The sequence below is a fragment of the Scomber japonicus genome, chromosome 1 (genome assembly GCF_027409825.1).
Source record: "Scomber japonicus isolate fScoJap1 chromosome 1, fScoJap1.pri, whole genome shotgun sequence".
NCBI lineage: Eukaryota > Metazoa > Chordata > Actinopteri > Scombriformes > Scombridae > Scomber > Scomber japonicus.
In genome coordinates this window covers 8,974,958-8,993,260 of record NC_070578.1, presented here as the reverse complement: position 1 = coordinate 8,993,260, position 18,303 = coordinate 8,974,958, and the positions used below count along the sequence as shown (strand labels likewise).

At 41.2% G+C, this 18,303-nt stretch overlaps 1 protein-coding gene across 1 annotated transcript in view; it reads left to right on the top strand.

The window, feature by feature from the left end:
- Positions 1 to 18,303, top strand: part of adamts18 (ADAM metallopeptidase with thrombospondin type 1 motif, 18) — a 59,006-nt gene that overhangs the window by 18,977 nt on the left and 21,726 nt on the right. The window contains exons 7-16 of the mRNA XM_053317359.1: positions 49 to 208; positions 2,090 to 2,195; positions 3,724 to 3,861; positions 3,968 to 4,121; positions 6,238 to 6,333; positions 7,564 to 7,712; positions 14,467 to 14,639; positions 15,747 to 15,877; positions 16,781 to 16,904; positions 17,196 to 17,440. Coding sequence (XP_053173334.1) covers positions 49 to 208; positions 2,090 to 2,195; positions 3,724 to 3,861; positions 3,968 to 4,121; positions 6,238 to 6,333; positions 7,564 to 7,712; positions 14,467 to 14,639; positions 15,747 to 15,877; positions 16,781 to 16,904; positions 17,196 to 17,440 — 1,476 coding nt within the window. The remainder of the gene's footprint in view (positions 1 to 48; positions 209 to 2,089; positions 2,196 to 3,723; positions 3,862 to 3,967; positions 4,122 to 6,237; positions 6,334 to 7,563; positions 7,713 to 14,466; positions 14,640 to 15,746; positions 15,878 to 16,780; positions 16,905 to 17,195; positions 17,441 to 18,303) is intronic.

Genomic DNA, 18,303 nt, shown 5'->3' with positions numbered 1-18,303 from the left:
TATTCACTGAGTCACTCTATATCTCCTTTCCTCTCCCTTCACTTCCAGCTGGGCTTGACTATAAATCACCATGCAGACCAGTCCCTCAATAGTTTCTGTCAGTGGCAGTCAGGTTTGGTGGGGAAAGGTGGTAAACGGCACGACCATGCTGTTCTTCTCACCGGGCTAGACATCTGCTCCTGGAAGAACGAACCCTGTGACACGCTGGGTAAGACAGCTTTTGGCTAACCTTAATGAGCCAAATGCCAGACTTCTATTCCTCAGTCAAGCGGGAACAGCATGTCCCACTGATTGGCTGTCATGATGATGAGGTTATTAAGAGATGTTGGGGGCTGTCTCTACTGGTTACCCCATATGACGTAAATGCTAGTTTGGGCATGTAGGTGTAGGGGTGCAGTGTGGATGTAAATATTGCAACAAAAAGTGAAGGAAATGTGACAGGGGAAAGCAGAAGAGATTGTAAAGTGCAGCAAGGCAAATATTTGTCACTGTGAGCTAATGTTACACTTTACTGCAGTGTCATAAACCCAAGCATATGGGATTTTTTGGCTTGTGACTATAGATGCAGGCAGGAAATATGGAGACAAGGGAAATGACATGGAGCCAAGGGCGTCTTCACCATTAAGCCAAATGAACACCCTGTCTGATTTTCTATACCTTTAGGATACAGCTTTGACTGGTGATGGAAACCAAAAGACAGAACTTCTGCTGAAGTAGATTTAAAATTACTGCTGCTCATTAAAAATGTCGCCAGAGGTTAAAAGTTAGTTTTCTATTTTTATGAAAGAGAAACATCAACTCTGTTAAAGAGGAACTCCACAATCTTTACTCAATCAAAAGCTGTCTAAGACTGTATTGTGAAAAAAAGTTATATAAAGCCTTTTGCTGCCTCAATGTATGTCACTTAAGGCCAGGTTCCAGCTGAGGACTACAAGTTTAAAATAATCTGAGGGTGTGGAGATAGAAAAAAAGCCACGTTACCAGACTAGGCCCTTGATTAACTGTCACTTTATGGGAGAATTTATTAATGAAGCATCCTACCATGGCTGTCACTCAAATCTGTGTGAAAACACCATGGTCTGGACACGCATGATGAAAAATCTACAATAAAGTAGCACATGTCCCAGCATGGTGAGAAGTGTTGGATTTTAGGATGAGCTTATGTTCAGCTTAGACATAAATCTTAAGTCTTGTAGGAACAAAAGGCAGCTGGAACAACAACACAGTAGCCAACTAATGTTGGCAAATATCATAATCTTATTAGATTTAGTTCAATTTTCTGTTAAAATAAAGATAAAAACACCACATATACTCATGCTTTTGTCAAGCATCCACAATAAGTACTTTGTTTGATTAGAATTTATTTTAAAAGTTCAGAATTGTTGACCGACTGTATGTAACATCTGTTTGTCTGTAAAAAGTCTTAGACCTGAGACAAAGAAAATGTTAAACTGAGCTGAGTTTGAGGTTTTATGGAGGAGCAGCAGCACTCACACTTTATGTTTGACCCAAATTCTGTTAGTGTTGTTACACTTTAACATCTGGCTCCTTAAGTCACAGTCACATACATTAACCACATATTGATGTTTCTGCTGAACATGTCCTTATTCTCCGGGTCCAATGGGAGACACGGCTGCCAGAGAATATGAAAAAGAAAAAAACAAAAATCAGCGACCACTTCTGAATATTTTCATCAACTTGTCAGTTAAATCCCACATCTAGGATCAGTTGTCTTTCTCCCAGCTCTGTCAGGTCCACCGTCAGCAGTTGTATGCTAAACTGGCCATCAAAGTCAAAGAACGATCTCAGGATAACGCAGCGAGGGCTTGTGATGAGCACTTTGCAGCTGGTGTGAAATCCCCCCTTCAAGGATGCATGCACGCGATTGTGCATATGTGACATTTGCTGCACGCCAAATCTGTCAAAGTTGAAAAGCAAGAATGTGCTCAGATACAGCACAGAGAAACAGACGTGCGATTTTGAAGTTATAGAGTTGAGGTTTGATGTGTTGTTTTTTTTCAAAAATAATAGCCAAGTATTCCATAACACCTAACACATTATCTATCACCTTCTTTGTCTATCTCTGCAGGTTTTGCTCCCATCAGCGGCATGTGCAGTAAATACAGGAGTTGTACCATCAATGAGGACACAGGACTGGGTTTGGCTTTCACCATCGCTCATGAGTCTGGACACAAGTATGTTACACATAGGTTTGGGAAGGTTACTTTGGAAATTTAATAGGTTACAGATTACTAGTTACCATATTTAAAATATAATAAGTAATATAACTATCTCAATTACTTAATCAAATTTGATTATTTTTTGATTACTTTTCTCATTTTCTAAAGAATGTTTTCCACTGTTAGTGCAAGTGTACCCATTAAGCACCTAGATCTAAGTTTAGTTGTTTTTCATGGATACTGACATGATTTATAAGGGAGATCATTTCTTAAAAGGCAAGATTTATCTCTCATTTGAAAATGTATTCATCAGTTCATGTAGATTTTGGAATAAAGATATTTGATGAAAAAGGCATAAGTCTGGCATGGGCTTAATTGGTACTGTGACACCATTTAAGCCCAAGTCATGATTTATTTACAACATATATAAAAACAATGTTTTCAAAGGACTAAAAACAGCAATATATGTATTTAGTAACATGTTAGATATTAGAAAATGAGGAAAAACCCTCCTGAGCAAAACTGATTTCAGATATAGCCCCCTTTTTAATCATCAACATTTCATAAGTAACTCTTTTAATTACACATTTTTTCTCAATAACTGTAACAGATTACAGTTCATTTATTTTGTAATTCATGTAACACTGTTACATGTAACTAGTTACTCCCCAACACTGGTTACACAAAGAGTGCATCATGCTGACGTTAATAACTCATGTTGAAATGACTGCAGGACTGTTTGTGTACAGTACATCACCCACAGCACGCCTCAGTAATAAAGCTGCTTTCACTGTAAAAGTCGACAAAAACATTGACACAAATAGCACTCGTATACTTAAAACAGATGAAAATGTGTCAGAATTTGTCATTTTAGAGCGTCGCGCCACACCAGTCACTGTATTGGCCTTGAGCTGCAAGTGGATGTAATGAATCTATATTAAATGAAATAAATATGGTCTGATTTAAAGAAACAAATACACAGTGAAATAAGAGCATTACGTTAGAGCACTACTTCATCCACTCTGTGACACTTTATGAGAGAATAATGGAAAGTGCCTCGGGCTGCATGGTTCTGTGTTTATGTTTATGCGTTTCCATTGAGATAGGAAGCAGTTTATGTTTGATCTTTGTAGATTTCAAGTTGCGGTAAACCACTTCTGTCTGTCTGGCATGCTTTCAACACAAACTAGGGGGGCAAAGTGATTTTTTCTGGTGATGTATCAGATTATCAATAAGACGCAACATCCTAATGAATGTAGACAGATAAACTGAGAACATGCCCAGAAACATGTTGACCTAAGGGCTGAAACTGTTAATTATGGACAAAATAGGAAAAAAGTAATCGCTAAAACATACGAGCATCAGCAAGCATGGTGTAGTTAGTGAGATTTTGTGATTCAATGGAACACACTATATTTTTATTTCATTATATGAAGGTGGATAAACAATGACATCAGCCTGATCAATATCAATAACAATGTTTTGGTGTCTTGTTAGGAAGGATTTTAGTCCTTTAAATAACCTTTTATACATTTTCCTCCAGTTTTGGAATGATTCATGATGGGGAGGGGAACCCTTGTCGCAAAACAGAGGGCAACATAATGTCTCCCACTCTGGCTGGAAACAACGGGGTCTTCTCCTGGTCCACCTGCAGTCGTCAGTACCTCAGCCGCTTCCTTGGGTAAGTCTCATCATTACATGCGAATGCGCAAACGCTTCCATTTACCATTTGTCAGTTGTTGTTGCTGTGTTCCTGACTGACGCGGGTGGTTTGCTGTGTTCACCAGAACAGCCCAGGCATCCTGCCTGGTGGACGAGCCCAAGCAGATCGGTCAGTACAAGTACCCCGAACAGCTTCCTGGGCAGCTGTACGACGCAGACACACAGTGCAAGTGGCAGTTTGGCTCCAAAGCCAAACTGTGCAGCCTTGATTTTGTCAAGGTAAGTTACTCACTCTGTACATTATTAGTATGATTTTCCCTTTACTCATTTTAATTCCTTTATTGAAACAGGATGGTCTTTAAAGTGCCTTTTACACGTCATGTCAAGAGTCTCATGTTTGGATTAACTCCCGATGAGACTTGAATTCACTTTGGTTACAATTAGCCACATATATGCATCTGTGTGTGCCAGAACATGAATCTGATTACAATCCATCTTAGTTTTCTAGGGCTACTTGCAAGTCAAGGTCAGCCCTACACCAGTGCAGAGGGTCCTGATTACTGCCAAAAAACACCAGAAGAACAACTTGTGCACTTTAGCAGTTTAGTTAAAACAGTAAGAGTTAAGCTAGTAAACACATGGATGAATCACATTTATGCACTACCGAGTGTTTTGTACAACTGTTAGTGTTCAAATTACTGGATCCGTTTTTTTTCTGTCGCTTTAATGAGGCAGAGAGAACGACAGCTAACTTATGTGTAACATTAGCCGCTATCATCACAAGGAAAGACCCAGCGGAGGCTTTTTCCACAGACCACTTACTGACTTATGTACACTTGGGAAGAGTAAAGATTACGTATGCCTCTTGGAGAGACGGATGCCTTTACAACTTTCCAACATTTGGCGAGAACGCGTCTCAGATCGACTCCTGAGGTGGTCTGAACAATTGGATTTCAGTCTGTCTGTTTCTTGGGCACGTTTTACACTTTATTGAAACCGGATCCACCCAAAGACCTGCTGAGTTAGTACGTGTTAATGGGGTTTAAATAGTTTTCAAGGGAGATCTGGCCAATAATTGAAACACAGTTTTGTTACACGAACCAACAAAGACATTCTAAGGCAGAAGAATAAGGAGGAGAGGAGGGATCATTCCCACACTAGATCATTAAAACTAACTCTGTGCTGTGTACAGAGCGATGTATAGCAGCTGAATCGTCCCAGTTTTCCTGCACCCCAACAATCCTAAATCAGGTTCATTCATGTGCCCCTTTTGCCTAAACTGAGACTTAACTACATGAGTCTCCAGTAATGAGACAGAGCCCCCAAATCATATGGGGCCTGGAATTGCCTGCTTTACAGCGGTAATGATGCAGTGCTAAATTGGCACTTTATTAATTAGCATGATCTTTTCAAAACAACTTCGAACCCCCCGCATAAATCTATTAAAATGCATTCCTTTAGTTGCAACCCCCACGCCTTCTAGACTTGGTATAAGCCTTTATGTAAGGTGCATTCATTGCTGTTGATTCACATGTAAATGCTGTTTAAAATACTACGCACCCCCCCCCACCCTCGCAGTTTGTAATTGCTGGGAAATCGACTCGGCCAAATCGTATATATGACAGATTAGCGCACATGACATCATTGTGGCTATTCATGACTTTTCTAAATCCCTGCTATGTTTCCCTAACAGAAGATCAAATACTACATCTACATTTCTTAGACTTGTGTGCAAAGCCAGTGGGTGGTAAATTAACCTACACGCTGATTAACAGTGGATTTGAGGCTGCCTTTCACACTTTTTTCTTTATGGGGTTTCTTTTTTTGTGTGTGTGTCCCTGATGGGCTCATGTAGAATGATTTTCAGCCTGCTGGTGTGGCTGTCAGCCACCTGCTCGGTGTCAGAGAAGTAGATCAGCATGAGGACAAAGATTCAAATTCACACACATGCACACACACACATATACACAGGAGCTGTCTCTCTCCTGCTCTTACCCTCCCTCCTTCCTCTCTCGTTGCCAGTTGCAGTTGGGCGGGTTGCCAGACTCTGCCGCCTGTCTCTCGACCCAGGCTCTCCCTCTGTGCTCACTCGCTCGCTCTGTCTCTGTATTGTTGGGTCAGATGACACATACAATTAAAGGCCGTTTCATTAAAGAAGTACAGTGATTAGATTTGACACTGAGGCTTTGTGGGGAAGCTTATTTGCCTGTTATCAGGGGCTTATCGAGCTGTGCGATGGTGGTCCCGGCATGAAGCAGGTGCTGTCGGTCAGGGGGAGAGGAAAGAGTGAAGAAACAGCGCATGCTCATAAGAAAAAGGATGACCATAATAAACACCATATATGATATGATATGACATCGCCCACCTGTGTGTTTGTGTGTGTTTTCTTTGACAGGACATCTGCAAGTCGCTGTGGTGTCACCGCACAGGTCACCGGTGTGAGACCAAGTTCATGCCCGCTGCAGAAGGCACCAACTGTGGTCCTGACATGGTGAGGAAAGGTCTTCTGTCCCTCATCCTTCTGACAGGCACTTCGACTCTCTGTTGCACTAATTAAACGCCAGTAGACATTTTAAAAGGACTGATAAATGGGTAAATATGAGCCTACGGGTGTCTTATTGGATGCTTTTGCACATGAATGAGCATAAACATCAGAATTAAGAGGGAAAACAAACAAAACATCTGCTGCAAATGGGGGAAAACTTGATGCAAACACACTACTTAAAGGATAATTCCACCGTATCCTAACTTATTTGGTAGTTTTTGTAACCACTAAAGACATCTGACCAGGTAAGAAACAAGAAAGCCAGAAAACCCCCCACAAATTATTACCCAAACTGTTCACTGTAACCAGCCATCGCCTCCCTTTTTTAACTTTGACCTACCATACCTGCTATAGCTTCATAGTTTTCTTATGCAATGACGGACTATTACCAGCATTTGGTTTAGATAATCTGACTAAACTGTTAGCATATTTGCAACCTGTTTCGACGTCTGACAGCTCGTTTCTTGCCCTGTGTTTTTCCTTTCGACATAGCCGACTTTGCCGTTATGTTCCCACATCTCAGCAATTACCTCCACGAGTTAAATATTTTCATAACTGATAGAAATAATGTCCATGAATATAAGACCCAAGTTGTAATAAACTAGAATTACCCTTTAAGTTGACATATTGTCACTATCCTGAGCCAAAGTAAACCTTGCAACTTTTAAAATCCAGAGAAGACAACTCAAAGTAGATTATATTACAGTAACTGGCTGCTTATTTAATTCAAAGCACTACAGCAGAATCAATAAATACTTAATAAAATATCCATCCTTGCCGCTTGTGCATGCACGTACCTGCAGAAGCATTTTGTGCTCTGTTAACTCTCCCAGCTGGACTCAGAACAGCTGCACCTCTTCATATATCGAAAGATGATATTTAGACCGAGAGAGAGGTGCTGATGTGTGTGAGTGCGGGCCTTGGCTTGGATTGGCTCGGGTGTGGTGCACAGTCTATGCATGCATGTGTGTGTGTGTGTGTGTGTGTGTGTGTGCATGTGTGTTTTGGCTTTAGCTAAAGAGTCTGGGTGTCCAGGTGTGGTGCTGGGCGTTTGTCCAAACCAGGAAACTCAGGCAAGACGCCCGGGCTGAAGCTCAAGTATTGATAAGAAAGCTATTTATGTGCCTCTTTTTTCTCCTCTCTTCTTTCATTTCCACCTTTCTCTCTTTTCTCCAGTGGTGTCGGAGGGGTCAGTGTGTTAAATATGGGGAGCACGGTCCCAGAGCTGTCCACGGCCAGTGGTCAGCCTGGTCCCAATGGTCCGATTGCTCCAGAACCTGCGGAGGAGGGGTCATGCACAGGGAGCGCTCCTGCACCAGCCCGAGGTAGACACACTTGCACACACGTAATCTGCTATTAATCTATCTTTTTGATGCTATTAAAAACATTAACTAGCCAAACACATAACAAAGTGATTCATGTTGTCACACGGCTGCTTCTACAATAAAAACTCCAGTCGCAGTTTGGGCCAGAAAGCAGTTCTTGAAGGCATCGTTTCCCCAAAATCCTTCCTTTCTGAACACCTGAAAGCGCTGTCTGCCAGGTAACTGTCAGCAGCGCAGACATGCACACACATACTGTACATATGCGCGCACACACAGATAACCACTCTCATCAGTCAGGCTGACAGTCCAGACAGACAGACTATCTCTCCCCATGCTCCAGACGAGGAAAACCTCCTAATAGCATGCTCTTTTTCTCTAAAAGCCGCCAAGACAGTCAAGAGAACGTCCCCCATTGCTGCTCACTCACACAAACATAATTCTACATAATTCTTCAGACCCACATCCCACAGTGAATATCTCTTTGTTAGCCGAGTGCTCAGTGCATGTCATTACACGCACGTGAGAGATTTCCAGTTTTAATGTGGCGTTTCATAACAGACACACAATCCTTCATTTTTATTCCCCAGAACACATAGGAGATTTATTAGATGTTTTTACACCTTTATTTTCTCATATACACTAGATTTCTGGATTTATTCGTGTTGTACTGTCACTATGGTGCGACCACTTTATTGATTGTCTTGGCCCACAAGCAACACCAGCACTTTAAATTTGGATGCTGGATGTCTGCAGTGGGATATTTAGAGGAAGGATTAATTTCCTCATCACTCATGCCATTTCAGCCTCTCTCCTGCCGTTACTATGAACTATGGGTTATCCACTGACTGATTTTAGTATTTCTTTTCTCAAATTACATTACACATGATGAACACTGACATTATTTTACAGTTGTTTGAAATGATTGATTTTGTTGTTAATTATGTTTAGGTTGCTACGTATTCTCGAGGAGTGATTGTTTGAACTAGCGACTTCTCCATAACAGGAACAGTCATGACGGGGATGGTGGAACCAATTAACAGTGTTTTTATTTTCTCACTCGTGCGAGCACAGCGTCGTGCGAACAGAAAAACAAAAGTCAACACAGAATCCTAGCACCTCTAATTTTTGTCACTGTTGCGTCTCTAGCCAGCTGTCAAATGAATTTTAAGCATGCTTGATGTTTAGCAAATTACAGTTCTGGAGGGTTCCTGGGAAAGATGTGATTTTCACTTAGGTAGATTCACCTTGTTGTACTTGGCGGGAACATCAGTGCTATATGAAACACACATTCATGCATGAACACACACACATTCACATACATAAAGTTTCCAGCAAAATCATGACTATTGGATAATATCCAAAGCCAGTGTACATCTTGATTGGTGCACAGATCTCAAACTTCATCACAGAGGATCTACTGATTGGTTTGTACTCTACACTGTACTATTAATGATTGCCATCATTTAAAAATGAGTCATAGGAGGTTAGATCATAGTGGCATGTCATATCCAATCCTACATGTATGTACAGAGACTGTGTGTTTCTGTGTGTGTTAAAGTGCTGGTAAGATGTTTTTGACAGTGACAGGGATACTGTGCACGCAGTCACTGTCTTAATTACTGCTGCCGCTGTGTATTGTATGTACGCCAATCAGAGTTGACATATGTGGTCTTCATCTCTTCTCACACTGTCATTTAGTCATTTTTATAACATCGCCAACTGACATTTCAGCTGCTTATAGTGCACATACTTCTGCTTCAAATGAAATTTCAACTTTTTCCCCCAAATCGACCCAAGTGACATTTCAGCTGCTTTCATTCCTCACTCTTCAAATGACAACTGAACTGCTCTCAGCACTCGCACATCAACTGACATTTTCACTGCTTTAAATTCTTATTGTTTAACTCAGAGTTTTCCTGCTTTCAGTGATTGCACCTCAAACCCTTTCATGTCTCAGGTCTTCACCTGTGCATAAACAGAGTTTTTCCATCAGCATGGGTCAGTCTGTTTTAAACCATCCGAAGACAACCTGTGATAAAATGCGTTTCTTTTTTTCATGTGTTATATTTATGATCATTTGATCGTTTATTTAGCACTTAAACATCAGTGTTTCAGTATTGTTGGGACACTTGTAACAGCTGTTTCTTTAATTCCTCTACAGTAACAATAAGCATTTCATCATCTTAAAATGAATTGCATTTGACTTTTACTCACCAATATGATTCGAAGCAGGACTTTAAGGAAATGCATTTGCGTTAATGGGCTGATATACATAGGCCTTTTATTAAGATAAGATAAGACATGTTTGCACTGACATATTAACAAGGACATTTTAATAAAAATGAGAATAATACAATTCAAGTGTATAACTGTAGCGTTACGCATCCAAGTCTATTCATCTCATATACTTCAACACTGTTTCTTCAGCTCTTTTCAGCACTTTGAACTGATGCTTCAACTTTACTTAGGGCTTACATGTAAATTGAGATGTCAACTTGATTCAGTGCGTACACACAAAACAGGAACTGCCACTCCTTTCAGACCTTCACCATTAACTTAACTTCTTCTGGTATTACGCCTGACGCTTCATCTATGACTTCTATGAATTTTCAACTGCCAGCACACATACATTTCTTCATGCCTTTTATGCCTTTTCTAGTTTCATAAAGCCTTTTTTCATCACATCCACTCCATTAAGGAGTCAGTTCAGATATTCAGAGACTTCTACTATATCACTCTCTTCACTCCGCTGGCCTCATCACTGCTTACTTAACAGCGAAGCAGACACTGATGTGGCTGTTCTGTCCGTCACAGCTGACTCGTCTCTTAATCCCTCTGAGGGATCAAAGACGTTTTCTGAGGCAGACCAGCCCTCATATGATACACATTATACACCATGACTGGCAGACCAAAAAGGGCCACAGAGCCCTTTAAACCAGGTTATCTGTCAACTTCGTTTATCATTCCTGTGGCACTAAAGAGTGCTTAATAGCAGCAGCCTCTGAAAAATAGGTTGATGTTGCTAAACGGTAAGTTATGGGGTCAGTGGGACACAGAGGAGAAGGAGAGATAGAAGGAGCTAAATATCAGTTTCAGTAAAGCCAAGCCATGATATAATTATCAAAGGTGTTGTCAGATCAGTCACTAATCTGATGGGAAAACAAGAACATTATATATTTTTTATGTTTTAGTACACTTTCTCATCTCCATCACTACCCTCAACCCTTCCACCCCTACACACACTTGCTACTGTACCCCTTCATACACACTTTGACTTAATCCTAGCTGCATACCCCGGAGTCACGTTGTACACAGTGACTCATGAGATTCAGAGTCTGTTTGTGTGCGACTGTCCCCGATAATCACAGAGATTATTTTGGCAGGGCCCCTCTGCTCCTAATCTGAAGAGAACAAAATGGATTAGCCCGAATCTGATTGCTTGTCTCTGTTATCATCCATACCCCTAAACTGGACCGTCTGTGGGATGTTCTCCTCAAATCTCAGGACAGATCACTGAAATCTACTGTAAATCTTCACGATTACTGATTCTAAACCAAATTGATTTGAATTGAATTGGTTTTGTGTCCAACTTGCAACGTGTGTACATGTGTGCATTTGTAACATGTATATGAATCTCTATATGACACATTTATCAGCTTATATTTCCTGTCTGTCTAAAAATGCCCTTCAGCTACAGCGGTCAGGCTTATACAATAACTGCTTCAGCTGCTGTTATGGATGATATTGTTAACTCGCTTTATAGAAATTGACATTGTGCTGCACTCTTTGTAGTCCTGCCCAAGGTTTTGACACTGTTGATCTTGATGCTTTATTAAATAAGCTTCTCCCCAGATATTTGATAAGGGTGTACCACAAGGATCAATTTTAGGCCCTCTGCTTTTTACTCAATACGTCGATAATATCGGTTCCAATCCAACCTGCCAACTGAACATTATCCATTGCGGAGTGTGGAACTATTCCATATAAATGAATGTCTGTTACATTCAAGCCCTTGCCAAACAATGTTGCACAATCTTGATTGAGCTTATCATTGCATGATAAATCTCTGTATTTCACAGTAAACAACATTTTTCTCTTCTTGCTTGTAATGATTTTAATCTCAAATATACAAATCGGTTCCAATTTTCAACAAAATCTGTTCAAATTCCCGTGTTGTATGGAGCTTGAGCCTATAGATCAAATAGCTTCATGAACATTTTCACCTCTGCTCTGCTACAAAATCATCACTCAGCAGGAGGGGTCTTAAAAACCATTCATTTGATTCCGCACAAACTCATCCATTTTACGACTCAAGCATGTATCTCTTTCTCAGGCTATTAAAAGAGTTCTATTGGATCAGCCGGTTAAAGCCTTCCTTTCTAGGAGTTACTCCAAGATGGAAAATGAATCTTCTCCCCTTTCCCCTCCCCTCCACATCGCTCCTTGCTCCTCCATTCCCCCGTAGACCACCTGCCAGATCAAACACAGTCAACCTAATCCTCACCAACAAGCCTGGGAGATTAGGTTCACGATCTTGACCTGGTTTTGTGTGGTGTACATTTTGTCACACACTCATTTTATAGGGAATGGGGGTTGATGGTGCTTAGATAGACTCCTGTTTGGAGGAGTCTCCTGATAGACTTGTAAAGGTGTTTTACAGGGGTTAGGCCCTTAGCACAGTAGCAGAATGTGGGTGTATTTACATGTGTGTGAAATACAGAGAGAGAGAGAGAGAGAGAGAGGGGCAACAGGTGACCCAAGAATAAGACAAGACTAGACATGGTGACCTCTGACCTAAAGAAGTTCGGTCTCAGCTTCTGTTGCCAGGCAGATTTACCAGACTCCTGGGACATTTAAGCAACCTTAAGGACCTTTAGGGCTGCATTGGAGTTAGGTGTACAGACAGAAGAGGAGTAACTGAAACACAAACCGAAAACTTGTCATATCTGGTTTCTGTCTTGTTTTGGAAGTAGATTTACAGTCTTGATGATACTGGATGATCTAGGGAGACAGGAGGAGATGGGAAGAGAGGGCAAAGTAGAAAAGAAGTAGAGAAATCTAGAGTGTTGTGAAACCCAGGGGCAGCCTCTTCAGACAGCCCACTCCAAAGTAATTCATCAAGTGCATTCAGTTCCATTCTGATGTAAACTGCTCCTCTTCAATGCTCGCCTCTGATCAGAGCGCCTTGACTGACAGAGTATACGGTGTAGTCCCCTGCTGGCCCGCCGTAAGCACATTACCATATGGGCCGCGTTTGTCTGCTGCTAAGTCTTAATAGGATCAGGCCTATGAAAACCTGCGCCAAATCCACCCCCCACCCCCCCCCCCCCACCCCACTCAGGGAGGCAAGATCGGCACAGAGCAGATTTACACACATACTAACACACACACACCTTGAATGGAGCTCCATCACTCCTGGCAGCTTAGTCACTGTTTGATTGAGACCAGGTCTGAACAGAGGAGGTGAATGGTGGGAGTTTAAGAAAAATGCAGTGAATTAGTTCTGATTGTTGCTGACATTCATTTTATGCAGACATTTTCAATATTGTTGCTGGTGAAGCAAATTCAAAAGACATATGCCTCTGGTTGCATTGTTCTCCTGGTGTTTACTGTTTCTATTAGGGACTTTTTCAGTTCCCTTGCCCAAGGATTTCATTACATAGTAACACTTAGTGAATTGTTTTTATTAGACATGCTTGATCCGCATGGTTCCTCAGTCTGTGTGTGTGTCTATGTGTGTGTGCAAACCACTTTGGGTAAATGGTGTAAATAGCTAAACTCAATTTTCTCTGTTGGTGGTTGTGCTTGAATTCCTGGCATGAGTTTAAAGGCCTGGGAAGTCTGACATGACTCCCTAATACTCACTATACATGTCAAGATCCTACTTGTCTTTTTTCTAGCAAGTGGTGATTGCTTTCATTATTTTTTATGGAATATTAAAGGCCCATTACCTCATGCTCTGTACCATATATTCTTGTGTAATTAAAGTGTTGATTTAGCATGGTGGGAAAACATCTGGCATGCAAGCTTATTTTTGACAGCACCTACATGAACTTTAATCCTGTTGATCCAAAACCTTTTACACTTTGATTAGGGTTAGCAGTGTACTGTCAAAAGTTTTGAGGTTTATTTTGAGTTCATTTTTATTTGGTTAAATTATGATGTTTTGGATTTGGCTGTCTTCCAACAGGCTTAACCCTGGGTCAGGGTCAACACACTGATTTGGGGATACCAACGTGAAAATCTTTTATTTTTGAGAAACATGCCGATCTTTGATTATTCAAAGTATAAAAAATGGGTCTTGTCTTCATGGTGAGGTTGCTAGGCTACCAGCAGAGATGCTAGGAAGAGCTACCCTAGCTGTTTCTGCCTGTCTACAGTCTTTAAGCTAAATTAAGATACCCAGCTACTTGCTGTAGCTTCATGTTTAATGGACAGATACGGGAGAGTTATTGACATGTTAATCCCTGATAAATATACTAAATAAGGGTATTTTCCAAAATATCTGAGTATTTGAACATGTACAGGTGTACCTCCTTAAATGGTTCTTAATGAGTACAAGCAGCACATGCACCATTCTGTCTTCTAATCAGCTAGCTTCATCTCTTTTCTGAAATAAACTTACATTTGAGCACTTGGTTTAGTGTTCTAAATAGTGATGTTCATTGAGTTACTGACACATTGGTAACAATCCATTGGCAATAAAACACACTTATCCATCTGGCTTCTCTCTCCTTCTTCCTCATTCATACAGGCCACAGAACAATGGTAAATTTTGCTCGGGCTCCAGCCGTCTCAACCAGCTGTGCAATAACAGGCCGTGCCCCCTCAATGCAGTGGACTTCAGGGCCCAGCAATGTGCTGAGTACAACAGCAAGCCCTTCCGAGGATGGTACTACAAGTGGAAGCCCTACACCAAAGTGGACGGTAAGGTGATTAGTTGATTAGACTGTGAAGAATCTGTTCAGTCCTTGAACACTTGAGTTGAGGGCGTGTTTATTGCTCTATGGAGGATTGTAGAAACTGTGGGAAAATACTTAAATAAGGTCACAGTGAGTGAAATTCACTTAACATGGTTCTTTTGTCAGCAAATGTAGAAGATCAAAACTACTTTTTCCCCCCAAATCCTTCTTTAAGAGGTAATTTTTTTGTGAATTAAGAGATTTTCTATCTTTAAATCACTGAGTGCTTCCGGAGGATTATGAACACATCCCATGATTTAATGTATTCTTGGCACATAATGCACAAGAAAATAAATTTAATTGTTCAAACACAACACAGTGACACTAAATAAACTTAAAATTGCAGATTGCTCAGGGCAAGCTCTTTCTTGTCTTAATTCTGCTCATCTATTATATTCTACACTGCTGCACTCTACTAATTCAAATCTCTTTGAAACAGTGTTTCTGTAATGCCAACTTCTATTTACTGCTGCAATGATTACGGCCAGAAAGCTGGAGGAAACTATCACTCTGTGTAATATGCATGGGAGACATGTAGACACCTGCACCCTCTGACACAGTGGGGATAGATTTAAAAAGGAAGCCTGCGGGCCAGCTTTGTAACATAGAGTGAGGGAGAGAGAGAGAGGGAGAGTGCAGTGAAGGAGAGCAGTGTTTGGCCGTCTTCCCAGCCCTGTTTAAGCTGTTGATGAATGGGGGGTGATGTAGAGAGGAACAGATTCTGAACTGCCTTCTGGGACCTTGGGCCAAGTCACCTTCACCGTCATTTATTTTAATCAAAGGCGGCTGTAGAGGCTTGTCTGTGATAACTGATCTGAACTACAAAATAAACCTGTAGCCCTACATGAATACCCTTGGGTGCATTCATTGTCAGTTTCTGTCTTTTCCAATTCAGAAGGAGCTGCACATACTGTATGTGTAACAGGTTGCAGTAGCTACTGTAACTTCAAATAAACCAGATCACAGAAGAACTTGAGTGAATCAGAATTCCCTCTACAACTAACACATTTTTATGATGCTATCATTTGTTGATGCCATTTTTACAGTGTGTATGTGTACTTTCTGTTTGCAGATGAAGACATCTGTAAGTTGTACTGCATTGCAGAGGACTTTGACTTCTTCTTCGCCATGTCCAGCAAGGTCAAAGATGGCACCTCTTGCTCTGACCACAAAGGAGACATCTGCATTGACGGAGTGTGCGAGGTACACTGGCTTTATTAATTCAAGCTGCACAATGAAACTATTCTTCTCAAGTGGCAATGGGAGATAAATGTTGCATGACGTAGTTTTTCGACTTGACAGTACATGGCAATGGCTTTGCGTGCTTGACTAGCTTAAGGTCATAGGAGAGGCACAGATAAGGGGTAGTAAGAATCAAGTGCATTTTTAGATATCACTTTAAGACCTGGTCAACTGCACTGTTTTGTGGCTATTTGTGTGATGTGCTATTTTTGTGTGACTTTAATTGGCAAAGGCACACTCACACGTGCTATAAAAATCAACACGTTAATATGTGATGTTTGCCTTTTTGAGACTTTTATCACTCCAGTACACATGCTAACATATATTTCAGAACTTCAAGTGAAAATGAAGATATTCAAGTGCAAATGTCTATTAGATATTTAGGAGCCAACTCCTTGTGTTGTGCTAATATTACTGCAGTTCAATAAATGATTATACCTGACATTTTGGTGCGTGCACTTTCAGCTCCACATCCAAATGAGAGGTTTAGATAATTGGGTTAAACAGGGGATTTATATAAAACCTGTCTGGTTGTCTAAACCAGTCATGTTGCTGGCCAAATGTGCTGTACTGTAAAGGAAGTAATTCTTGCCAATATGTCATCTAATTGCTTTTAGAACATATGATGGCATAAGAAAAAGGTGGGGAGTATTTTTTTCTGCAAGCAAAAAAGGGTGCTGTGTGTCCCAGCATGTGTCTACCTCAGACTATTAATTGCAGCACTAAAAACCTGTACAAGCAGGTTTTAAAACCCGGGCTTCTTGACAAGGTTGATGGACAGTCTCTTTAATGTATTACTGTATTTTATCTGTTTTTCTTAATTTCCTAGCACTGAACAAAGCTAATATCTGTTTGTGTATGTAGACTGTGGGCTGTGACCAGATTCTGGGTTCTAAGGCCTCTCTGGATGCCTGTGGAGTCTGTAAGGGAGACAACTCTACTTGCAAGTTCTTCAAGGGACAATACTCCCTTCAGCACAGGGCTAACGGTAAGCCTGTCTTTGTCTTAGTTTGTAGCATAGACTAAGTACTTCTGCAGGATAAAGGGAGACTTTACTGAACACTGTGTAAAACCCTGCACCACATGCACCTCATCCCACTTTATTATGGATTGTTCCACTTCATTTATGTGCTGTAACACAAAAAGACTATAGACGAGGTTCAGTGCATACAGACTCGGTCTATGTGGATGGCTATCTTGATTGTGTAATAAACCATACAGAAATATCTAAGCATGATTTAGCCTGACTGTTTCATTTCTCTCCATTTTTTTGTACTAGAGTATTACTCCATGGTAACAGTCCCAGTTGGTGCACGTAGCATTCGCGTTCAAGAAATGGAGGTCTCCACCAGCTACCTGGCAGTTCGCTCCTTGAAGAGGAAGTACTACCTGACTGGGGACTGGACAGTGGACTGGCCGGGGAAGTTTCACTTTGGTGGGACTGTGTTCGACTACCAGCGTTCTTTCAACAAGCCGGAGAGCCTGTATGCCGCTGGACCTACTAATGAGACGCTGGTGTTTGAAGTAAGCCGCCACTGCCCGGGTGACGTCCGTTTATAGCAATTGACAGTGACAGGGTCCCTGGCAGAGCCGCCGCGCCTCTTTTTTTATGTCTGGACAGGACGAGACCTAGATGAAGACAGAAGTTAGGGTGGGGGAAGGCAGAGTGGAGAGATCAGGGGTGGTTGCAGCTGCCTGTAATGCTGCTGTGGGGGATTGATTTTTCAGGGTGATTGGTTACATCAGGGATGTTGGGTTTGAGGGGGGGTTAAAGGCTTTAATCTGAGTAAGCTTTTGGGGGCATGATAGCCTGTTTGAACCCCCACATTGAATGTTCAAAACTGTCATCTTTTTGAGCGAGAAAGGGAGAGAAAGACAATAAAAGAATAAAATAAAAGAGGGTAAGAGGTGAAGTAGAAGAAGACAAAAGTTTCATGACACAACAAGGATGAATTCAAAATCAAAGCCAACTGTTTAAAGGGTCTGTTCATGCAGAATACACTGTCAAGAGTTTCCATATGGACTGATTCTTAAGTAGGACAGAAAATAGCAACAAGAGCAGAAATCTAGAGGGCAAATATAATAAAATCTGGACAAATAAACCAAAAGCCTGCATCCACAGATACCAGTAAATATGTTTTTTTTCTTATTCTGGTCCAGATTCCTTTAAGCTTTAATTGAGTGACAGAGAGAATAGTGTGGACATCAGGCAGAGGGAAATACAGCACAATTAGTCTAAATCAGCCTTTGTATAGCCCCTTGTTTATATGCGGTACAGTCTCTTGGTACTGGCAGTTCTAGTGTAAACACAGAGTCACGTGCTCGTCTACATACACGTATTCAAAGCCATGGATGTGGCCCCTGTGGCCACTGACCTCAAAAGCTCT